Source organism: Brachypodium distachyon, chromosome 4, assembly GCF_000005505.3.
Source record: "Brachypodium distachyon strain Bd21 chromosome 4, Brachypodium_distachyon_v3.0, whole genome shotgun sequence".
In the NCBI taxonomy this organism is placed as follows: Eukaryota; Viridiplantae; Streptophyta; class Magnoliopsida; order Poales; family Poaceae; genus Brachypodium; species Brachypodium distachyon.
Window position 1 is genome coordinate 40,898,683 of NC_016134.3, and position 25,295 is coordinate 40,923,977.

General features: G+C 51.4%; 3 protein-coding genes across 3 annotated transcripts; 1 reads left to right on the forward strand and 2 right to left on the reverse strand.

The window, feature by feature from the left end:
* Nucleotides 1–4,794: 4,794 nt before the first annotated feature.
* On the reverse strand, nucleotides 4,795–6,014 carry CBF7 (dehydration-responsive element-binding protein 1A). Its single transcript, XM_003578420.4, has one exon. It carries the CDS (start codon nucleotides 5,726–5,728, stop codon nucleotides 5,012–5,014), a length of 717 nt encoding a protein of 238 aa, XP_003578468.1. The 5' UTR covers nucleotides 5,729–6,014; the 3' UTR covers nucleotides 4,795–5,011.
* A 9,004-nt stretch (nucleotides 6,015–15,018) lies between these two features.
* Nucleotides 15,019–16,124, forward strand: LOC100831768 (dehydration-responsive element-binding protein 1C). The gene has a single exon (XM_010241127.2). The coding sequence runs from the start codon at nucleotides 15,195–15,197 to the stop codon at nucleotides 15,876–15,878; it is 684 nt and encodes a 227-aa protein (XP_010239429.1). The 5' UTR covers nucleotides 15,019–15,194; the 3' UTR covers nucleotides 15,879–16,124.
* A 6,969-nt stretch (nucleotides 16,125–23,093) lies between these two features.
* Nucleotides 23,094–25,092, reverse strand: LOC100832071 (protein DETOXIFICATION 49). Its single transcript, XM_003576703.4, has one exon. The coding sequence runs from the start codon at nucleotides 24,957–24,959 to the stop codon at nucleotides 23,385–23,387; it is 1,575 nt and encodes a 524-aa protein (XP_003576751.1). The 5' UTR covers nucleotides 24,960–25,092; the 3' UTR covers nucleotides 23,094–23,384.
* Between the last annotated feature and the right edge of the window lie 203 nt (nucleotides 25,093–25,295).

A 25,295-nucleotide genomic window follows, 5' to 3' on the forward strand; every position in this document is an offset into this window, starting at 1 on the left:
AGGAAGAATTTTTGTTTTAACAAGTCTCTTTATTCTCCTCCCTCGAAATATGGCCTAAACGACAGTGCCATAATTTCGATGATTCATTAGTCCTCTTTCTTTTCTTTTGTACTTTCTCCGACGCGGCAACCTATTCATTCACTTTACACACAGAATGTATTTTTTCACGTATGGATAATAAATAAAGCTCATTATGAAGGAAAGTAACACCCACACAATCATTATTAAACAATATGGCACACTTGCCATGTCCAAAATGACATTCATAATCAACTTTGTCCAAACGTGATACACTAATCAAGTTTCTGTGTAATGAAGGAACATAAAACACATCTCTAAGCTGGATCGTAAATCCATCGGGAAGCTCCAAGGAGATGTCACCGACCGCCTCTACGTCCGCTTGGACTCCATTTGCAACTTCAATGCATCTTTCGTTTCTTTGCGTAGTCCGCGTCGAACGGAATCCATGTAAAGAATTTGCAACATGAACAGTTGCACTAGAGTCAATCCACCAAGTAGATTTCGAAAACTGTGTATGCACGGATTCATTTACAAAGGAAATGGAGTTTATACCATTCTTTGGCATGATTGACTTTAGCCATTCCGGGCAATTTTTCTTGCAATGCCCGGTCTTCTTGCAGTGGAGGCATGTGTCTTTATCCACTGAAAGAATCCTTTGCTGTTGCTGATGTTGCATGGGAGCTTTACCATGTGGCTTGGAAGGAGAACTTTGATTGCCTTGAGCGAAGTTCTTTTTCTTATTATCTCTCACATAGTTCAGGGAACCACCATGTGATGATTTAATTCTATCCTCCTCTTGCACACACATGGTTATAGTCTTTTCAATATCCCACTTCTCAGGTTGGATATTGTAGTTGACAACAAAAGTGTCAAACTCTTTTGGCAATGAAGTCATAACGAGATGAACAAGCATTGCAGGCTTAATCTCAAGATCAGCGTCCATGGGCTTCAACTTAGAAGCCGTGTTGCTCATCCTAAGAATATGCTCTCGTATGCCATGTCCCCCTCCTGTGTACTTTTTTATCAAGCAGCTGGGTAGCATATGTCCTTAAAGAACTAGTGAACTGGCTCTTTATCTTTTCAAGATACTCCCCTACGGAAGCACACTCTGCAATTGAGCCCACAATAGCGTGCTCAATTGTGTTATTTATGAAAGCCATGCACCTTTTATTGGCGGTTAGCCACTTTCTGTTCTCGAGGGTGTATGACATCTCCAATGGAGCATACTCCCTCTTCTTTTTCTCCCAAGCATCATCATCATCTTTTGCATCGCTGACTGTGGCTGTGGAGTGCCAACAACCCAGTCCACCTCGGCACACACAAAAGCCAGGTCCACTTTCTTTCTCCACTCAATGTAGTTGTCACCCCTTAGAGTTGGTACGTCCTTGAGGCATCCCATCAAGTAGTACCCTCCTGAAACCACAATGACGTGAGAAGATAACAACAGTTGCATGCCTTAATCCAACGTTGGTCAAAATTAATTCATACAACTGTTTGTGTAATTTTAATCTATATCACCGTTGGGCAGAAAATAGAATTAAATGCACACTTTAACCATTAATCATGATCATGCTATTAACGACGTTGGTCAAGAAAAAATAACACGGTCACAATTAACATAATAAACACTTTTAATCACATTCTTTTGATTTAAACAATACTTTTAAACTATTTGCAGCGGAAACTTTGAACAAAAATATAACTTTACACTTTCAGAAACAATATTTTGCACTTTATTATTTTCTAAAACAAACATCTCGTTGGTTCAGTTTGAATAGGATAAAAATAATACCAAAAAGTACAAAGACTGAACATATACAGCAAAATAAATGCATCTGTAAAAAAAATTTGATTCTTCCGGCCGTCGTAGCCCAATGGCCTGCTCGCGCACGGCCGTGTACTATCCCTCGCGCGCGCAGCGGCCCAGGGTGCACTGCCCAGTGGCTGGCCTTTCTTTCGCGCGCACAAGCCTGCCAGGGTCCGCGGCCCGATGGCCCAGCTAGCGCGCACCCGCGGCCCAACGCACGCCAGGCTCAACCGTAGCCGTCCGATCCAATCGGAGGGCCGGGCGGGACTTTCGCCTGGGTCAAAACCACCCCAACGGCCAGACCCTAGGGTTAGAAACCCTAACTTTCTTTTCTCCGTCCCGGGCTGCTTCTCTGGTGGCGACGGCGGCGCCTGAGCTTTCCGGCCTCGCCGGCGACCGCCCGCCCAGCGACGGCTCTCTTTCTGTCGCGGGTTTACTCCCGGCATGGTGGCGTGGTGTCGTCCTCGGCCACTTGCCGGCACGCGCGGCGCCGTCAAGCGACCGGCGGCGGCGCTTTTTTCCCGGTGGCGCGCACAGGTACCCTTTTTTTCTTGCTTTCTTTTTCTCTGTCTACTTTCTTCTTTCTTTGTTCTTTCTCTCTTCTACCCGACGAGATCTATCTTCTTTTAACAAAGCTCTGATACCAATGTTAGATGTTAGAGTTCAACTAGGTGTAGATCCGGTGAGGTAGAAGGCTTTACTGTGATACAACATGGTTCGGGTATAGGGATTCAGAGAGAGAGAGAGAGAGAGGAGAGAATGGGTACCTTCACTCTGATTGGAGGAAGATGCCGGGGTGGACGACATGACGGTGAGGGAGAGCGATGGCGTCGGGTGACGGCGGGGAGCGACGGCGGAGGCGAGCTTCCCGTCGCTTCTGTGCAAAACACTAGATCGGTAGGGGATGTCGATGGGGTCAATGGCAAACGCAGCGAACCTCGTAGTGCGTGCCCCGGCCCCCCACCTCTTTATATATGCGCACCGCGACAGGAGCCCGCCAACCATATTGGGTTGGGCGCCCGCGATCAGGACGCGTCAGATCTAGGACCGATGGGCCGTGGGGCCCACACGGCTGGGAGATCAACTCTAACACACATGTCACTCCACCTTGAGGTAGGGACTCCGGCTTCACCACAGACGACCAAAGAGGTAACCTCACCGCAATATCCATTTGAAACCCACATGGCTGATGACAAACAATCAACCGCCCACACTCCGCTTCTGGCTGACGAGCTTCAAAAATAGATATGTGAGGCATGTGTGTCAAACCGCCACGCGTAGATAGAAAAGGAAGCCGCATGAACACAACGTACAAGTCAGAGATGACTACCAAAACTCTGCCACGAGCCAACCATCGCTCAACACCATTGTTGTTTCCATGCAAGCATCAATGGAATCAAAGGCATTTGGCACGTCAACACTCATGCCACTTGTCCCTTGAACGGTCACATTTATAGGACGATGCCTCCAAGATTGGAAACGACGCAAGGTGCCGCCAACGGAAACGCTAACTAAAGCCTAGATGAAAGGTTTTCTTCGGAGGAGAGGGGCGTCGCCACAAAAAAGCCTTCACGAAGGAGATCTAAAGATTTTGATGAGAGGCCAGCGCTAGGGATTCTCCTCAGCTGCCTAGGAGTTGGGTAAACTCTTCGTTTTATTTGTTTAAACAACCTCGTCCCCTTTATGAAATCTCGTCGATCGGAAAGATCATGCGTGTAACTGATCATGCAAATCCAACCAGCTCCAATTAAACAAACTGGACAGTACACATACAGTGAAGCCTGGCTAACACGCACATGCTGCAATCCAAAACCGGGCGCCGCAACTGCAACGCATTAACGCACCGCCCCCGGCCTGGTTATAAAATGAGACAAAAAATTTGAGCGACAGCCGTTTGCTTAGCCGAATCCGGGCCCTTTCTGGCACCAGAGAGGATATACGACGCGAATACGCTCGTCACTTCTCATCAGTCACCATTATTTTACTGATTCGGCTGGGATAAGGATGGTCAAGCACTCACGCGCAGCCGTTTGCCGCGATGACGCGCCGCAAAATATCTCATATGATAAGATCGCTCGCCCCGGCCCGGCGCCGGGCTGGAGCCCACTCTGCCTGCGCTTTCTGGCCTCGTGCGGCCGCTGTGGTTTTCCTTTTTTCTTTTTGGCCCTTGGGGGATACTGAAGCGCGGAGGCACGCAGCTTCCCAGTAGCCGGTTCTGTTGTTTCACGGCTGGGTACAGCTATCCCTCTCTGCTTGCTTGCTTGTTCGCCGTGCTCTGTGGAAAGGGTGGAAACTTGTTGGCGCAGCATTCAGAGATATGCACGGAACTGCACGCGTGTGGAATGACTGATGCAAGAGGTCAAAGCTTCCCGAGTGTAAGGTTTTACCGTCGAGGTTTTGATTGACTCTAATTCAAGTCAGCACTCTCAGCATTCAGCAAACTGGTTGTAGGCTTTTGACTTCGACCTAGTTTAATTCCAGAGTTCAACATGTATCCGATCAAGTATGGCTGCCATCAGGGCAAACGAGAGAATCAAGATAACCAAAACAGTACAGTTGGAGTATCATTCAGACATTAGCTCGAAATTGTCCGAGAAGAATGGGTTTTGAGAATTTGCTATGAATTGCCCTCGTGTTGTGTATGGCACTGAGGCTGATGATTCTCATAATCCCATTCGTTGTCTCTGCTTTCGTGCTTTGTGGTGCAGCACAACACAGTTAAGCAGCAGTAGACTGAACCTGAGAAAGTTATTTGCCAAACGAAGCCACATTTTTTTGGGTATGCCGTTGGATGCACATCCAAAGGCCTACGGATGATGGATGCAGCAAGGATTGTCACGTGCGGTGCTAAGTGCCAACAACCAATTTTTCGTCTAAGTATCGTCGAGCTGATGCGGAAAGATTCCCCTCCCGACCACCATTGCAAGATCCGGAAATAGTAGTATCACTAATTTTGGAAAGTCAACAGTCAAAAAGCCATGCTCTGTTTTCCCAATTCGCACCATCACATTATCACAACTGAAAGCGGTGACGTCCTTGTGACGTACATACATGCTCTGTTTCCCTAATTTGCACCATCACATTACCAGAAACTGAAAGTAGTGACCGTACAGTGCCGAATTTTTGGCATCGAAGCAAAGACAAGACCAAAAAGGCAAAACTCGGAAGCACTAGTACGAACAACTAGCTCTGGTAGCTCCAGAGTGGCACATCGGCGAGGCAAACCTCGCCGTAATCGCCGAGCGCAGCAGCCGCGGAAGGCGGCTCCACGAGCATCCCCTGCGCCAAGCTCGCGTAGTAGAGGTCCCAGCCCATGTCACTCAGGACGTCCAGCTCGAACGGCGAGTCCTCCTCCGATCGCGAAGAGGTCATCTCGTCCCCGGTGTCATTGTCAGTGAGGGAGGACGACGCGCCCGAGAGCGCGTCTTCTTCTTCCTCCTCCTCGGCGCGCGCCTCGCACCGCCGCAGGAAGTCCTCGACGGCCTCGACGACGGCGAGACGGACGTCGTCGAGGCTGCGGTAGGACGCCGGCACGGCGAGCAGCTGGGCGGAGTCGGCGAAGTTCAGGCAGGCGGCGCCGGCGCCGGCCAGGGCGAGCATGGCGGCGTCGTGCGCGCGCGCGGCGGCCTCGGCGGTGTCGAAGGTGCCGAGCCAGAGCCTGGAGCCGCGGCGCCCGGGCACGCGCACCTCGCACACCCACCGGCCGGCATTGCCCCGGCGGCGCACGCCGCGGAACACCGGGTGCCGTGTCTCCCGGAACTTGGTCCGCCCCGCGGGGCGCTTCGGGGGCGACGTCCACACCGTCTGCTGCTGCTGCTGCTGCTGCGACGACGACGAGGCCGAGTCCCCGCTGCACGGCGAGCCCGATTCCCCGGTCATCTCCTTCTTGATCTGGCACATCTTCCCTTCTTCGAGTTCGATTGATTCACGGTCCAACAAGAGAGGATCGAGCTGCCTCTGTTCCTTAGCTTCGGAGGTGTTTTTGGCTGCTTTTAGTTCTGGAATCTCAAGTGGTACTGCGATGAGAGATTGAGCAAAGTGGTTTCGGGGACGCGTATTTATAGGTGGTGGCTCGGCAAGATTGCAGCGGCAGAGGACAAAGCGCGGCTAATGAGCCGGAGTCTGAGAGGACCCAGCTGGATATGGCGAAGGGGGATGCACAAAGGGGGAAGAAGTGAGCGAGCCTTCGAGAGTGACCTCACGATTTCTTTATTGGGGCCGCAATAGGCTCACCAGTAGCTTCCTCCTTTTGCTTTTGCTTGCTCTTATCGTTTTCTGCTGCTGCTTACTTTGCTTACTTGCGCCCCTGCGCGCGGCCAACCGTTTGGCTGTGCTCGTGTGGTTGCTTTGCCGTTTTACCCGTCATTAAGAAAAGGAAGAGCCGCAGTTTCCAATTCGGCTTTTGGTTTTAGCCACGCTAGCTATCTGGTCCGGGGAACTTTGTGTTTCTGTGAGACTTCAGGCCTCCTGGGATCTAGATGGTCAGCGGTCAGCAAGTACTGGTGCCTGACGTCGGATTTCTAACGTCGAATGACGAATCTCAGTACAGTACCTCTAGCGATTTTGGTCTTTGTCGGGGTTGCATACCAAGAATCGAAATTTGCGTCCTTGCAGCGATCAAAATATCAAATGGGTTACCTTACTCATTCACCTTCCAGAATGACTAGGTTCTAGTCAAACCGACAACAACAGATTCTTTACCATACACACAACCATGAAGCTATCTGTTTCCAATTATTGACTGTGCATTTAGCCTAGATTTTGTAACTTGGCAAAAAAAAATCATACATTTTACTTTTATTATGGAGTACGTCAAAATTTAAAACAATCATGCAAGTGAGACATGGAATGAAACTGAGCCTTAGAGCCTCCACGGTGTGTACCAAATTAAGTGCCAAATTGGGTATATTTCATTTTTGGCATCGTTTCATGCCATTATAGTGCCAAATGAAAAAAAAAATGAAACCGGAACAACTTCCCGCTTAGGTGCTAAATATCTCCATGTAATAGAAAAACGATATTCAACATGCACCTTTCTGATTGCCTTCTCTCTCAGTACACCTTCTGCGGTGTGACTTGTAAGAGAGATGAAGTAGGAAAGGGAATAGAGTTTTTTATGTAAGCTTTAACAACGGTGGGCCCCATGCATGCAGAGATTTGGCTTTGGCATGGAATGAAATGACAATTTTTATCAAATGAGATGAGGTGGCAAACTTAACATTTGACACGCTGTGGATGCCTTAACAGGATTCAGTAGCAGAGAAATATGTTCATATTTTTACTTGCCTGCAAATTTACAAGGCAAAGTTTCTACCATATACAGGACGGAAAAAACCCCAAACAAAAATAGTATAGTAGGATTTATGTAGACCCATGATCCTTCTAGCATCTTAAACTTCGTGATTCATTTCTGACGTGGCTGAACATATACGCTGACGTGAAATTTCCTTGTAGCCGTCCACGGTGTCCCGTTCCTGACCACAGAACGGCTACTCTCTCACTTCCTTGGTCGAGTACTGTGTTGGCCTCTCAACAAAAAAGAAGAAGAAAAAGAACATCCAGTCCTCAGCGGATTTCTGGGTAAAGAAAAGTCTCTGCAGACTCTCATCCACACATTTGCTCCCGAGTCCCTCCGATGGCGACGTAGCCGGAGCCGCGAAACCGAGACCGCCCACCGTCTCGAGCCACCCCGGTATTATCCATCAATCGGGGGGAAAAGGTTTGCAGCGGCAGCAGGGAAGCTGCACCTGAATCCTGAACCGCGTGCGGCGAATGGGTCATCACCCCCCAATCCCCATCCCGTTGCGCCCGGGACAAGAGGACAAAACGCCCCTTTTTCAATCCCCCACCCACATGCCCAACTTGTGGGAAGGAAGAACTGCTGGGAGATGCGTGCTCCCGTTGCGTCGCGTCTCCCACTAGCCACTAGGAGGAGCAAATTTTGAAGTCGCAGGTTTTTAATACGAAAAGGGTTTGATCGTCGTACGGTGCGCGTCCCACCCTCGCTAGCCGTTTCCGTGCTCCCTCGCGGGATGGGCGCCTCTAGCTGTTCTGTTGCAGCCGCTTCGGGGCTGGGAAGGAAGGAGGCTGTGGCGCGGACGCAGGCCGCGATGCCGACGGCGTGACAGTTGCATACACCGCGGCAGTGACGCGGGCTGCGGTGCGGTCTAGCCTTATCCGTCCGAACCAGCCAGCCTCTATCTGTGCACAATTCGCACACGCTTTTGGCACAGGCTGTGGTTATCGACTCTGATTCGTGCTGGCCGATTAAGATAATGGAGGATGGAGTTTGGGTATATATCGGGATTCAGGTCGGGTCCAGCTGCGTCTCTCTGGCCCCCGGGGGATGGGAGGGTGCCTTGCTTAGCATGGAAACCATGTTTTTGTTTGTTTTTCTTATCTTACCTTGCTGCTGATGCTACTTGCTAGTCTATGGGGAGCCAGCTAGGTGGGGAGGTACGAGCATCATCCTTTTGGGGGTTCTCCGGAGGATCAATTCAACTTTCGGTCGGATTAGATTTTGATAATCAGAAGTGACTGCAATGGATTGCAACATAGGATAGGGGTACCTTTTTCTGCGGATTCGTGAAATTGTTAATCCGAAGCCTACTATTCCATTGCTATTTTCCAGCAAGTTGCAGATTACACGGAGGCAAGGCTAGTTTCATTGGGGATAATGTTACGGATAATACCATGCCGCTTTACCGCGGTAAAACTTGTACTCCCTCCATCTCTAAGTAAGTGACATAAATTTCTATAAAAATATAAACAAATTCATGTCACTTATTTTGGGACGAAAGTAGTAGAATACTTATTCTTTTTTCGGGGTTTTAAAACGTGCAAAATAGTACTCCCTCCGATACTAAATTGTTGTCGAAATATTATATGTATCTAGACGTTTTTTAAGAATAAATGCATTAATATTTAGGTAAATTTGAGTCAAGAATTTAGAATCAGAGGAAGTACTGTAGCAGTGAATACTAGCACTAGTGTGGATTCCGGAGCCGCAACTCAATACAAGTTATGATCACACATGTTACCGCTAAGCGTTGTACCAGTGGAGTTTGCGACTGTTGTGGCAGTCGGCTGTGACGGCCATCGATCACGGTGGACTCGGGGAATATTGCCCGAAAGTGATGTACCCCAAAGCGGCGTTGTACGTCCAAACACATGGTCCCATCTCAGCACTAAGCTGCTCCCACGCTCTAATTGGTGGAAGCTGTGTCGGTACCGCTAGAAAGGACTTTCGCCGATGTACCCCAGCTTTTGAATTTCACGGGTGACTGATCTGGACAAGTCCATCAACTCTCATTTAAAAAAAATGTTGATCAACTCTAATAAAAACCGATCGTTAAAAAAAAACAAATCCAAAAGCATCCAGCTTAGAGCATGTTCATGTAAAGTGCTTAGAGAGGTGATTGCACAAAATAAACCGGTTTTTGTCTAATAGTTTGATTAATAGTTTTTTTAGAGGTGTATGATTAATAGTTGCAACTGGGCGACTGACCGATACCGCGAAATTTAACACACTTAATTATCACAGCGGCACTGTTGATATCTTCAGGCCACTTGCTTTGCTTCGTCAACAGTTCAAGCCTTGTACTGAGACTGAAGACTAAAAGCGTCGCCGTCGTGTAATACCATCAGGGATGACATCATAGCGTCCACATCGGCTGCAAACGAAACAGGGGCAAGGCAAGTCCACCTCTGTTTCCGCCGAACAGGCAAAGGCCTCTCAAGTGGTATCAGCAGAGCAGTGTGGAACGCCTTGACCGGCGAGGCATGACCTCAGCCTCAGCCCTCAGGTATATGAACTCACGCCTTTGATTTGACTGACCCGAGCCTCCCAATAAAGTATGCGCTGACTTTATTTGTTCTAGGCTTCTAGCGAGCTGCTGACTTTCTTTTCTTCTGTTTTTTTTGGCAAGGGCGAGCTGCTGACTTTCTTTTCTTCTGTTTTTGTTTTGCGAGGGGAGCCGCTGACATTCTCAAAAGTCAGAATTTTCTGGGTCAAAGTTGCATGCCGCCTCGCCTCTCGGGTGTGTAGGGGAGACGGAGAGTGGTGAATGTCAATGGAGGATGCGACGTCACGTCAGACCTTACGTCAGGGTGTTGGTGTGTGCCTGGCTCCCGGTCGCAGCTAAGTTTACGATCCGTTGGCGAAACGACCGTGCAGTGAGATCACATTTGACGTCTCGTTATGAATTGGTCGCGTGCTGATTCTGACCAGAGGGGATGAAGGCAGAGGCGAGACGAAAACTCCCTTTTCGCTCGATCCCGGCTCAGTTTAACAGGACACAGCTCTTCGGACGTACGTTTGGATCCGGACCCACGGGTCAGTTACAACAGCCGTACATCCAGGGATCCTTCTCCGTTTAATAACATCGGAAATCTTATTTTCAAATTTTAAAAATATTAAATATATATGTTGTTTGTTGTAGTAAAATAAAACCCTTATATAGGCTGGGCCGTAAATCCTACGTGGTAACGACCAAGTCAACATTTCCCAAGCATGAGTCAAGACGTCCACGTGGCACGATCAATCTTACGTGACAAAGGAAGACAAGTCAACAAGTCAAGCCTCTCATACCAGGATCAAAGGTTCAAATGAGATAGAGTAGGGAGCAAAAAAGGTATGCCCTTAGTCCATGGTGGACCATGAACTAAGTCCCACTTTTCTCACATGGTGTACACTAAATATATGGACCAAGGAGCTCCTTTTACCACTTTGCGCTCACTTTTTTCTCTCCCTCAAGGGTAGCCATGGTCTTTTGTTATGGACCCCTAGGCTATAAATACCCTCCCCCTCGTGGGGACATGTATCATTCACTCTCACTTGAATAAACTCAAGGAAACAGGGCTAGAGTGCTCCCTCTAAGGTTCGCTCTCACGCGCCGCTCTCGATTGAAAGTCGATCGGCCTCGAGAAAGCCTTCTAGAGGACTCTAGTTTCGAGGCTCCAACCTAATCTTGATTGGCACGGGCTCAAAGGAAAGGGGTTGGGTTAGAGTTCCGAGGGTATTCTAACCTCGATACTTGGAAAGACGCGTTCGGTCCAAGTACGAGGCGGCCCGACGAATCTCTCGCTAAAAGATGTCTTGGGAAGATCCGCTCGGCCCAAGCCCTTGGCTAACAACCCTCTCGAAACCTTTCCTAACATAGGATTAAGTCGCACCCGCAAAGTCGACCGAACCTATTAAAAAAAGATCGACGTGTCAACTTGTCCAAGTGTACGGCGACCTTCGCTATAAGGCCGGCGTACACGCCCAACTTTTATACCCACACTTGTGCCATCGAGCATTGGCACCCTTACTCTTGTTGTAGAGAACAACAACAATGGCGCCGACCGTGGAGAACCCTCGCCGCAATTGAAGATTTAATAGCCCCGACGAAGCCTATTTCATCGGGTCCCCAACTTGCCGCGAAGTCAACACGGTTGCAAACGAAGAAAGCAAGTGCCTCGGAGCTCCCGAGGAAGAAGGACCCTCACCAATACGGACGTCGCCGCAAGCATGGTCGCCACGACAGAAGTCACAGTCGCCCCTCCGCTACCGGCCGTCCTGGAAGGAACCGAGGTGCTCGAAACCGTCGTAGGCGGTCCCTCGACACTCACCAACGTAGTGGTAAGGATCAACGAGCTGCCTACGGTTGCCGCCCCCGCAGGGGATACGGAACTCGGCATACCTCGCTCGATGGGCTTCGCGCCATCTTCACTACAACCGGTGGTGACCCTGCCCTCGGAACCTACAAGAGGAAACAATGTGGCGTCGGGAAGATCCGCGCCAGAAAACCAAGGAGTCCCGCCCTACGACCCCTCCAACCCGGGATTACCTCCACTGGCGCTCGCCGCGATCGCCCAAGGAGCTCTTTGGTATCATCCTTATTGGGGGCTTCCGCCACAAGGCGCTCTCCAAGTCACACACACTCAACATCAACCTCGCTTTGTGAGTGCCCCGCAAGCACCTCTTGCTCCCCCCGTCGGGGTCGAACAAGGCGGACACCAGGTACCACCTCAAGCTGCGCCTCGCGGGGAACGAGACCCCAACGTGCATGGAAACAAGCAAGTGGCGGAATCCGAGCCCGTGCCGGCAGCGAAAGGAATTCCCGTCGACGCTCCGACCCTCCAAGAAAACACCGAGATCATTCTCCAAGCGACCCCTCTAGCGACGAAAGCGACGAGCGAGGACCTCGCCACCGAAGGAACCAAAAGAATCGGCCGACCTGCAACCCGGTCACGCGGGAGATCCAAGACGCGCCTTTTCCGCCAAGGTTCAAGCCACCCACAATATGGTCGTACGACGGGGAGTCGAATTCTCTTCAATTTTTGGATGTCTACTGCACCGCCATATGGGCCGCCGGGGGAGGTCTCGTCGAGATGTGCAACGTCTTTCCGCTCGCGCTCACTGGAATGGCGCAAACTTGGTTTTATAACCTGCGGAAGAACTCCGTGCACTCGTGGGAACACCTCCAAGAGGTCTTCATCGCCAACTTTCAAGGAAACATCAAAGAACCCGTACAGGCTCATGAGCTATAGGATTAAGTCGCACCCGCAGAGTCGACCGAACCTATTCAAAAAATATCGACATGTCAACTTGTCCAAGTATACGGCAACCTTCACTATAAGGCCGGCGTACACGCCCAACTTTTATACCCGCACTTGTGCCATCGAGCATTGGCACCCCTTACTCTAATATTTGTCGAGAACAACAACATTGTTAATTGTGAGCTACATAACAATTGCAGGTGTGGTTCTCAGCTATAGGCGGCCCCAGCTTAATTCAAGTGAACATCCGTTAATTTTTGCAAAATAACCGAATATAATTTACTCCCGCCATTCCACAAATCACGTCATATAGATTTATACACTTGAATCAAGACAACTATCTTTTCTAGTGCTTTACCATTTATATCGGATTAAGAATGAATGGGTGTGAGCAGTTATTGGTTGGGTGTGGAAGCCAAGAAAAAAATGAGGTATGTTTTGTTTTGTGGAACTGGAGGAGCATGTGTTCAGCGCATGCATGCATGCAAAAGGATTTTAGGCTAAAATTCGAGGGTATTCATGCATTGAACCCAGTTATCCTGAAATATGCTGGCCCATCTCTCTCTCTCTAGTTGGCCTACTAGGCTAAATAGGATTTTGATCGCTGAAAACCAAACCGTATGCTCGATACTCGTAGTCTTGTACCATCTCGATTGATGTCACCTCGATCCTCCTTGTCCCTAAATTCTAAACCCTAGGCATGCTCCTCTGACTCCTCATTTGCTCCATTTGGCATTCCCGCATTTGGGCATTGACCGACTGGGCGGCTGGCCGTCCGCGCTTCAGCACTTTCGTCGTACGCCTTAGCGATCACTTGATTAGAGATGCAAGTAAGTTACAATTGTGACCAACAATTTTTGTGAAAAAAATTTAATACCCATTGTCAAAATCCTAGACTCACTGTTGTTCTCGCGAGAGTCCTAGGTATACTGTACTCATATGTGTAACTCATGTAATAGTATTTTTTATGAAAATTTATAAGTATGCATGTAGAAAATTTTACTCGATAGATCTATAATTACTTTTGTAAAATCAATACATTAATGGATTTTGCAAAAATCATTGTATTTTTTACGAAAATTTATAAGTATGTACGCAGAAAAAGAAATCTTTTGAAATTTCAAATTAAAAGCCCGGAGGGGGACTTGCGAACAACTGCACTCTGAGACAAAAACCCTTTTCGGTGGGCTCCAATGGGCTCATAGGAACCCGAGAGACGAACGACCGCACTGGAGACGAGATCTATTTACTTCGTACGAGGGGCCTGTTTCAATGCTGTGCATCGAGCCCAACTTTCTTTTTTTGAGCGGACATCCAGCCCAACTAAGTACTTTACAAATGGTGGGCTAGAATACCTTCGACCGTGATCTGCCCGATGCCCACCATTGCCATGGGCAAGGGCGCATCCCTAAAAAAAAGAATGGGCAAGGGCGCAAGGCTGCAGGAGTTGGCCGGGCCGCAGAGCCGCGTGGTCCTTGTGCCCATGCCCCATGAAACCCTCTCTCTCCATCTTTGCTTGAGTTGCGTTGCGTACTCGCGTGCAGTGCCACGTCTGCCACCGTCGTGGCGTCGTGTGTCTCCATGAAAATCCAACCAAGTTCGTGAACCGGGCAGCTGCGAAGTTTACAAAACAGAAACCGGGGAGCACATATCCAAACGAGCTAAGGTCAGGATAGGACAGCACGATTTGCAGAGAGGTTAAGCTTTTAAGCATAGCAGCCAACCGAACGGGGTCCAAAACTAGGAAATGAGTATGATTACATCCTGCCGTTTTTTTATAAAAAAAGAGATCATTATTCAGTTCGTCTGTCAGCGCGCCAAAATCCGTTCGCATCCATCTCTCTTGTCCTCGCCCTGCCCGTAGCACTAGCCACGATCGCGACGTCCAGGAAAGCTCCCAAAAAACAGCTTTCTCCCAACGGAATGTTTAATGCTAAACAACTAAACAGCGAGGGCCTATGGGACTATACAAATCTCCGTTTCCTGCAGCACGTACGCAGTATACAATCAGCCTACGTACATCGCAAGTATATACCCACCATGATCTCACCACAATTCGGCACGGCGTTAATTTCTTATCAGCCCGAAAACGATGTCGATCGCCTTTGGCTATCCGACCGTTGCGACGCCGCACACTTGGCAGCACGGCGGGAAGTGGCAGACGGCGACGAACATATAGGAGGTGTTTTGATGATGATGACGAGCCCGTTCTGACGGATCGGTCTTTATAGGGGTAATCTGACGCAATTCGGTCAAGGTTTCAGGCTTTCAGTCCTCGTCGAGCATCTAGCTCCTGATGGTGACAAAGTTAATTCTCACTCACTTGATCAGTAAACACAGTGTCAGTATGTCTAAGTGCATTCAGTACTGAAGTGGACTAGTGGAATGCACGGGTGGGCGATCAAATGGCCATTAAAAACGAAGATTTTTCATCGCAATGATGAGCTTTTTATGTCGGCATCCAAATGGCCAATAATTGCACGCGGTTACACTAATCTAGAAGCGGCACGCATGTCCTTGTCACCTCAACCCGACCAGGCGGTAGTAGCTCCCAACTAGGCGTCATCGGCAAAAGAACCGGAGAAAGGACAAAGGGATCAGAGCAGATTTAGCGAGTGGTAGATACCTTCCCTCTCTTTGGTTCAGGTGTGTGTGAGTCGAGTCATTGTGACTGTATATATAGTACACGTATTTAGCGGCTAAACTCGCAGCATGTGTGAACTCGAGACAGTACTTGATCTGGCTTAACTAGCTACGGGTTCGTGCTTAAGCTCTACTAGTAGTTAACTCCAGGTCACAGGTCAGTATATATTCGAGCCGGGCCATGGCGGCGGAAGGGAGCGGCAGGTCGACTACGGCCACGGCGCAGTGCCGGGGGCGGCGTTTCCTGGGCGTCCGGCAGAGGCCGTCGGGGCGGTGGGTGGCGGAGATAAAGGACTCGGCGCAGCGGGTGCGGCTGTGGCTGGGCACGTTCGACACCGCCGAGGACGCGGCGAGAGCCTACGACGAGGCGGCACGCGCGCTGCGCGGGGACAACACGCGCACCAACTTCGCGGCCCGGCACAACGGCGCGTCCTCCTCCCCGGCCAGGGCAAGGGTGAGCAAGAACCTGCAGCACGTGATGGCCAGGGCGGCCGCCGCGGGGAGGTCCTCCTTGGCCACGGCGTGCGGCGACCAGCAGTTCGCGCTCGCCGCGGTGTTCCGGCACTGGCAGGCGCCGCCGGAGCAGCAGCTGACGCCGAGCGCCCGTGGTGGCGAGACCGTGCAGCACGTGGCCAACGCCGTGCAGCCGAGCTTCGTGGTGCCGAGGAGGACAGAGGCGCCACCGCCCGTTACGCTTGGAGCTGGAGACGTTTGGGGCGCGGACACGGGCGTTCTCGAGCTGGCGGCAGGCAGCGGTGGTGAGACGGGTGGGGAGAAGTCGTTCAAGGTGTCTTCGTCTTTGATCGTGCCGTCCAAGTTCGGTGCAGCGGCAGCAACGGAGTCGTTTGGCCTCGAGGAATTCTAGCTTCGGGAGGGCGGAACGTTGTCAACGTCCTTCAGCTGGTTCCAATGGTTGCCACGCATGCATCAATGGTGGGCTCGCGCCAAGGAACGGTGTAGATACGGCGCGAGGAATGCATGCGCTGGCTGTCCTTCCTAAGGAAGAGATGTCTGTAGTTTTTATTGTACTCCACTCTACTTGCCGTGAGCTATTTCGGTCTCGATGGCACAGGGTGGCCGGAAAATTGTCATGGACATCTCAAGTTCTCAACTTTGTCACGGTTTGTTCTGGCGCGCGAGCCTTTGGTGTGAATTGTTGGGAAGGATGCAGCAGGCCGCTTCCGTTCGACGGGAGTGGGCCTTACTTAATGGGCTATGCTAGGACGACGACTGGTAATGTTATCTGCTTGTGGTAAGCCCACCGTTTCCCGCAGAAAACAAAAAGAAGAGGATCAGCCCACCCACGGCAATAGCAGTCGTCCTTTCGAGGCCCGCCGGCCATTTCCACGGGTACTGCACTGTGTTCCTGAAACCTCCTACACGATCACGCCCAATCTGCGATCTGTAGTGTTAAACGAGGAGCACCTGCTCTGCATTAAGAATGACAGGAGACTTTCTCTTACAGAACTGTACCCGGACTTTGATCGACTCGCTAGGAAGCGTCCAAATACGAGTCAATACTCAATAGTGTAGTACCTGGGTAGGAGAACACTTTAGTGCAGTCATCGATTAGCGTACAGTTGGCAAAAGTAGTAACCAGCAGGGGAAAAACCTGCATCGAAGCAAGAGTTGCACTCTGAATTCACAACGCGGTGGACAGAGATGGAGAGGTTTTAAATGGGAACAGTGAGTTCTTTACTGGACCATGGGATTCAGGAGATCACTTTCCAAGTCCAAATTCGATCGGCCGGAGAGCCAAGTCATCAAACCTGTAAGCCATCAGTTATTGCGTACATCGATTCGCTCAAGATATGCCCTTGGTCAACACTCCGTGTAATGTTTAGGAGAAAATTGGACTGCCGGACCGGGGTATACGTAATAATCTAGCATGAGCATCCAACTTATCAGGAACTAGGAGGGGCAAGTAAATGACCAACTCGTTATACTACTCAAGAAGCCAGGACCCGAGATTTTGATGTGTCATCAAAAGATATGCAAAGTTTCTTTACACTTCAGGCTATACCCCGTAGTGCTGTATTCTGAGCCTGACTCGTGAGAGTGATTCTGTCAGTCGAAAGAACACCGATCGAAACATCTATTCTGGTTCTCTAAATCATCTTGGAGTATCACTTACCAGGGTTACCCATTTAAATTGATCCGGAGCTAGCTCTAAATTAACAATGTACATTCAGTCAGACGGCCACGGGGTCGTTGAGCCGAGCTAGCAGAGCACGCCGTAAGCCGCCCTCGTGACCCGGTGATCGCTCGATCGGTGGATCTCTGCCAGCGTTCGTTGGTGATCGGGATCACATGCATGGCATGATCGGGCGGAAGGACGCACGCACGCACGGATGCTGCAGTGCGAAGGAGACCCCGGCGGGGCGGGCGGGCGCGCGGTCCCTGGCCTGGCATTGGCATGGATGCGGCGTGCAACGGAGCGGCAGGCGACACGGCTCCCGGTCAAATCAGCCCCCCCGTGCCGTGCTCCTCTCCCCAGCGACACGGCCTCCTTTAGCCAACAGTGTCCCGCTAATCAACCTCCCAGAGCTGCTGTTGGCTTGGCTACAACTGCAATTAAACCCTTTCTGATCATCAAACCGGCCGGCCGGTCCCTAACCCTGTAACCACCGCCACTGACGCGTCGTGTCATGGTCCCTCGCGTGCAGCCAGGAGACCACTGGGCACTGGTGGTACACGTTTTAGGCCTCGATCGCCGGTTGGTGGCTGGCTGGATAGATCTGCGCGCGTTCTGCTTTGGGTGTGGGGGAGAGTAATTCCTTGTTGTCGCGGGCCGGCGCCCCGCGCGCCTGCTTGCTTTGGCTCTGGCAGGGAAGGGAGGACGGGCGCACGTAACGTACGTACTGTACGTCCCTGCGCGTGTGGCCGGCCGTGAGCGTGCGGCATGGGGAGGAAGTGGCTGAAAGGCCGGACCGGGCGGCGGCAGATGTCGACACGTACGCGCGGAGTAGTACAAAAGAGTTCGCGCGCCATTCGTGCGGGCCTGTCGCATTGATGCCATCAGCCCGGGCAGCCGGGCTCATCATTGGATCACGACAAACTTTACTGGATTACTGCCTACTGCTCTAGTATACTCTCCAAACTAGCAGTGCGAAGAGAATATCCTGTACGCATATGTGTGGACCTTTGCATTGCATTGCATGCATGCCAACAGCAAGGAGATGCAGGCAGGGGGCCGGCCGTGCGCGCGCACGCATGTGTTAGACGCTGCGTCACTCTCGTAATCCGTTGGCTTAGCTTAGCTTTTGGATGCGGGCGAATCGAGTCCCCTCTGCACCGGCTACATGCACGATCGATCGACCAGCTAGCTGCTTTTCGTGCATGTGCGGATCCCTGCAGGCTTAATTTGCCGATCGAATCATATCGCGTCCTACGCCGCCCCAGCTGCTCCGGCCCTGCCGCTGCGCGCCGGCCTGGCCTGGCCCGGGGGCATTGGCATTTATGGCCCGAGCGACGTACCGACCGCCCATCCGACGGTCGGTACGTCGCGCGCCCGCCGCGCCTGTCGCCGCGCCATTGGCCAGGACTACGCCGCCTGCACGCACGCACGCGCCTTTGCGCGTCACCCCGTTTTAGCTGGCATCCACCGATCTTGGGCTAGCTAGCTGGTAGCGCACAACGCGCGCGCGGCATCGGCATGCGCACGCACGCACGTTAGGACAGAGCCTAGCTCGCGCGCGGCTGGTCCATGCATGCCATGCCATGCCAGGCCAGTCCATGGGCGCGTCGATCGCGTGCGCATGCATGCATGCATGCACGGCTAGCTTTTGCCGCGCGCGCGCGCACGTACGCCCAAGGCATATGCTCTGGCTCGCTAGCTCCTGACAGAGATGGTCTGTCTAACTCTAGAAACATGCACACGAGTACGTACACGCATGCACCTGTACCGAAATTGGCTGCCAGCTTTGCGCTGGCTAATTAACCACATTCGTGCATGTGGTACTATACGTGACCAAGTATGTATACTCAAAATCATTCCCATTCACATACTAGCTAGTAGTAGTACTGCAATGCAACGAACAGATTAAAGTATCTTTGTGGAGGGGAGGAGCTTTCAAGTGCTAGCTAGCTATAGTACTACTTAGCTACGCTTGCCCGCAAAAAAAAAGTACTTAGCTACGCTTAGCTTGTGATTGATTAGTACTTCTATTACTTTCTGATTAAAGTGCATGCAAGCTAGCCCCAGATTTCTACGGAGAGATCACCATCATTGCACTCGTCGCAGTGGCACACGTACGGTTTGGCAATACAAAAAAAATTGGGCTAGCAAATGGGGAGGGGAGAGTTGTCGCTGCTGATTAAATTATTCTCCGCTCTGGGGTCCTTAATTCGTGCGTGCGTGCGCAGCGTCCCGTGGCTGATCGGGGAGCATGGATGAGCTAACGCCGTAGATTAGCATGCAGGGAGAGAGCATCTAATTTCTGTGCACACGTTGCCAACTTGCCATGTATGGTTTAACATTTAACAAGTCCGTTAAACAGCAGGGAGCATGGATTTATAGCTAATATTCTTTGACTGCCAGTTCGATGCCGGCACGGCGCTGGCAGTGGCACTGTATTATTAGAATAAGCTTTGTTCTGTGTTCTCAGCCTCTCACATATCTCATGTGTGCGATTAAGGTTTGATTAAACTATATACTCCATCAACTAATTAGCTCATCCAGTACTCATTATTCTCTTTGTCCAGCAGCTAGCATGGACGGTGGCCTTTACAGGCAGCATACATATATATGCATGGAGTCTGAATATTCCTCCATGTATGGATCGACCAAGCAGCAGGACGATGAATGAAAGCATGATACTTTGTACTATATGGTATTATATTTCCGGGGATTTGGAGCGTTAAAAGGACCCTTGCCTCTTGGGATCGATCATGAGGTATGAGAATCTCAGCGACGTTGCTGTGGTGTGTAGGCTCATGTGGTGCTGACTGCAAAGGTTATGGGCTTATGGCTAACCAGATGCTCCTATGTTTATTCTTTAGTCGTAGCACTTTATCAGGTACGTACTTGCATGCACAGTTGCGCACTGGCCGGCTTTAAGCACTGATTCGCTTACGTACCCTCGCAAGTTGGAAATACTTAAACACACAGTACAAGCCCCCAGCTCTCCTTTTTTTTGCGAGAAAAGCCCCCAGCTAGCTAGGACATGCATGACAAGTTGTTTCTCGTACAAGTAGCTCGCATATATACCGGCCGGCATACGTGTGTCCAAGTCACTACACTGGCATGCCCTGCAGGCTGCAGCTTTAGACCGTGGCGCTGCCTTGAAAATGATGCCCCGATCGAGGCGATCGATCGATCGTAACCGAAGATGCGATCTAAGGAAAACCAATTAACATAAGTGACACGTCAGTCGTCGACATCATATATAGAGCGATATATATGTGCGATTAAGGTTTTAGACCCTGTGGGCTGTGGCTAGTAGGCTGCAGTTCCACATCCTCTGACGGTTGCACCTCCAACATCATATATATTGCTCTACTCTTGTTTACGTGCCGCGTCGTGACAGCAACCAACTGTGTCAATAGCTTTCGGTGTTTGCTGATACGTGACATGCTCGAATTTTTATGGCTTGTCCTTTTAGTTTCAGCTTTATGCGGTTAAACATGCATCGGTTAAACATTCACCTTTTTTTAAGAGATGAACGTTCACAGCTGTTGATTTTACGCATTCCACCCGAAAGAAGGCCGAGAGTACCACCCAAGGACTGAAGGACGGGACGGGAGTAGAGATCAGGCCCCACAGGTTACCTGATACGGTACAAACTCAGCCTAATCGCAGTTTGGACAAGCTGTGAAGTTGGTGTTGATGCATCAAGCCCAGCGACCGGCCCGGAGACAAAGGCATATATGCGTGCATGGGAACGGCTTGATCGGCGTCACACACGGGACACGGCAGGCCTCCAAGCTGTCGCCGGGCCAGGGCGAAACGTACCGTACGTACGTCGCACTCGCTGACCTGCTGGCTCCTGGGCAACTCGTGATCGACCGTCGAGCAATGATATGGGGAGATTTATTTTATCCCCCAGGTCCGAGGGGCACGTGAAACCCTGCTGAAATTCCCTGGCTTAATTTCCCTGCTTTGTCGCCGTAAAGACTAAAGAGAGCCTGCAGGGACAAGCGCAAGCAAGCGCCCCGGCCGACGGGGACAAGCAAGTTTTACTTCACTTCCGTCGATCGATCTCGGGAATGGCATTCAAAGCAGCGCTGTACTTTGCCGGTGCAAATTCTGACAATGCATGCATGCAGCGGACTGCAGCTAGCGGACGAGGCCCAGGGGTTTGAGCACACCAATTAACTTGGCGTACGTGAGTTATGTGCGTGTCAGGCCTATGTACGGGCGCACATTTGGAGTACCACATGCAAACAACAGCGGGGCTAACACTGCATGTATACTCCCTTAATTCAGTGACTGGATTTGTCACGGCCGGACGGTTAAAACTTGAAAGCTAACGCCTTGCTCTTCTCTACCGACACGTGGCAAATAACAGCGTACTCAAGCTCATGCAAACAGAGCCATGGCTCCATGGTTGGGCTTGGGCCTTCAGTGACTGGATCCTTAGGAAGAAGTGAAATTCTCTGTTATTTTACACGTGACAGTGTGCATCTGTTGATGTAGAGGGCAGAAGAATCCTTATTTTTGAAAACAAAAAATGTAACTTACGAGCATATCAATTCCTCTCCAAAAAAAGTGCATGCCAGTGATTTCTAAGAGCATCCCATTTAAAAAAATGAGTGTATGCTTTTCAATTGACTTAGAAATAGTTAATTTTTCAGTCGACAATCACAGTCATCCAATTAAGAATTCTTTTATCCTTTCTACTTGTATGAATCTTGCATGAACCGGACAGTTGTTAGCGTCAACTTAGACATGGTTATTTCACAATCGTCCAAGAACTAGCAAAACCATTTTACAAATGAAGAAGTTTAGCTCGAATGGTCTACTCCATCGAGCTAGTGGATCTCATGGCACATGTTTTTGTGATTTTGGTCAACCTATGTTGTAAGAGGTGTGCCCCCGTCCATGGTGAGTTAAGCGATACCAGATTCTCACCTATTCGGGTGGGTGGCTCTTTAAGACTACCTATGTGGTTATTTCAGTTTGTGCAAGTTCGGTCTTTTGCGGTTACATCGATAGAGATACAATTGACATAGCTAGAGATGTTGACTTCAAAGTTTTATGGTGTGACTTTTGGATTATTTGAAACCTTTATTGTCATTCAGTTTTTTATTTCATTTATGATGTCTTTAATTATTGAATATAAATAGAGAGCTACTAGATTGTTTTTACTGTATGAAGAAAAAAGTCTTTATCCATACACATTTTTCTAGTACAAAATAGGTCTAGACTCTAGAGTTGGTTTCAGGAATTGGAATTGACCACCCCATTCGAGATCGTACGTGCATTCAAGTATAAAAATGTCGACCCGGATTTACAAGTGCATCTACCAATCTTTTACCAGCAGAGGGGGGACAAATCTTTTAGTTCCAAGGATTTAGTGCAGATCAAGTGTAGAACCGTCTCTCGGTAGTCTGTACTGGTAGTGATGGAGTAATATATATTCCCACTACTGGTTCCCAGAACTCCTGAAAACTACACTTTGAAAACTGGCACTTGATGCTAATTGTAGTCCGTGCACGTCAGGCGCCAGGAAGAAAAGTCATGACTCCACAGTGCATATTTGGAATTGCCCTTTGAAAATTACAAATATGGGAAATTATCTGTACAGCGGTACGGATCAATAAGGAGAATGTAAGCCATGTATAAAGGGAACAGCATTGTCCAAAAAAAGGGAGAATTCCTAACGAAAGAAGGTGTCAGACAGAGAAGCAATGTGGCTTGGTTTCCACTGTTAGGGACACAGCGCCTCACCAAGATAAATAGGCTGAGACAAAGGTCAGTACTCAACTTATGTCACCCCCACCCCCGAAAAACCTTTTCGCACATGGCAGTTAACAAAAGCCAAATCGTTCGGCTCCATTAGTAATGAAATCTTAAGATTAAGGAAAGTTGGTTCCACTGTTAGAGATCAGCACAGTCAGGCCAATAAATCACCTTGTGTCGAAAGGGGAAAAAATATTGTTTGGCATTGTTATCAAATCTGAAGGCAACAGTGTCTAGTGGCTGCATTTGTACACCGGCCACTATCTTCACTGTAAACCACCCTCAACTCAAAGAGGACAAAAAGAAGCTAAAATGTAAGGAGATTGCAGCTTATCATTGCCAGAATCCCGCAGAATAAAGTTCAGTAAAATTACAGAACTAGAGAAGAAAAATAAAATCCTATAGCTAAAAGAATCAATCAAGGACTCAATATGATCCAAGAATCGAGACTCGCTCCATCGCCCGCTACTACACACAATCGGCTACCACCACGAACAATGCGTTGTCGGCACCCCCTTTGGCCACTTCTGCATGCTGCTTGTCGTCGACAATGCCGCCGCCAGTGAGCTCGCGCGCGCGCTCCGTCTGCTCGTCCCAGTCCGTGCCGAGCACGGCGCGCAGCATGAGCGCCGCGCAGACGAGCTGGGCCGCGAGCATGCCGCCCCACATCCCGCGGAAGTCGAGCCGCGCGGGGCGGAACGCCAGCGCCAGCGCCACGGGCATCCCGACGCCGTAGAAGGCCGACACGTTGATCTTCGCGGCCTTCTCCGGCCGCGCGCTCCCGCGGAGCACGCCGCACCCCGTCGTCTGCGGGCAGTTGCCCAGCTCGGCCAGGCCCAGCAATGGCAGCGCGGCGGCCGTGAGCTTCAGGATGGCGTCGTCCGTTGTGAACGTCCGCGCCCACACGCCGCGCACGGACACCGCGAACGCGCACGCCACGAGGCCGAGCCCCGCGCCGAGACAGAGCCCCACGCGCGCCACGAGGCGCGCCCGCTCCGGACGCCCCGCGCCGAGCTCGTTGCCGACCCGCGTGGACACCGCGCAGCCGAGCGAGTGCGGGAAGATGTATATGAGCGAAGTGGTCTGGATCAGCACGCCCATGGCCGCCACCGCCGCCTTCGGGTCGGCGAGCACGCCGCAGAGGAGCACCATGATCTCGTACCACCACCACTCCAAGCACACGGACATGCAGCTGTGCACGGACAGCCTCACCAGGCTCCACCACTCCCTCGCGCCCTCCTCCTCCTCGACCGGCGTAGCAGCTTTCTTGTCGCTGTCCTCGCCGCCGTACATTCCGAAGACGCACACGTACGCCACGAGGAAAAGGAGGAAGTTGAGGTTGGTGCAGACGGCGCCCAGCGCGACGCCCCGGATGCCGAGCCCGAGGACGTCGACGAGGACGAAGTTGATGGGCACGTGGAGGAGCACGGCTGCCGCGGCAGCGTAGGTGAGCGGCAGCGTGACGGACTGCGCGCGCAGGTAGATGCGGAGCGGGTGGAGGAAGGACTGCACGACGAGATCGGGGAGCGAGCAGAGGATGTAGGCGTACGCCACGGAGGCGATGTCCGCGTCCTGGCCCGTGGCCACGAGCACGCGGCGCATGGCGAGCCAGAGCGCGCTGATGGGCACGGACGCGGCCAGGAGGAGCGCCACGGTGCGCCGGAGCGCGGCGCGGAGGAGGTCCGTCCGGCCCGCGCCGAACGCCTGGCCGCAGACGGGGTCCATGCCGCCGGCGAGGCCGGAGAGCACGGAGTAGCCCGTGATGTTGGCGAAGCCGAGCGCGAGGGAGCCGCCGGCGAGCGGGAGCTGCCCGAGGCGGCCCAGGAAGACCATGGACACGAGGGAGCGCAGGTAGAGGAGGATCCCCGCGCCGACCATTGGCCCCGTCAGCCGGAGGATGGACGCCACCTCGCCCACGACGCCGCCGCCGCCACCGGCAGCCGCCGTCTTCTTGCGGTCGTGCAGCCTTGGGTATCCTGGCGCCGGCGTCAGCAAGGGCCGGTGGAGGCATTGCGCCGGCTCAGAGCAGTGGCACGTCGCCATGGTTTCCTGCCCTGCCAGTCCCCGGGGTGGGTGGTCTATTACCCGTGCGCACGAGCCAAGTGCCTGTGCCGGGCCTGCTCTGGTTTGCTGTTCGCAGCAAAGAGGCAGCCGGCTTGGTCTGTCTGTGCGGTGTGGTGGGGGGTGATGGGGGCTGGAGTTGACGGTCGCTATTTATAACCGGCTGGGCCGCTCCTGAATTTTTCCGGTGGCCCCGGAAGGAAGGCGAGGGAATTGCTCGGCTGGCCCATGGAGCAGAGATCCAGCTAGGACGCCCGCGACAGAGATAAAAGGTACAGTTCACGATGAACACCAGACATGCAGCGAGGTGTTGATGAG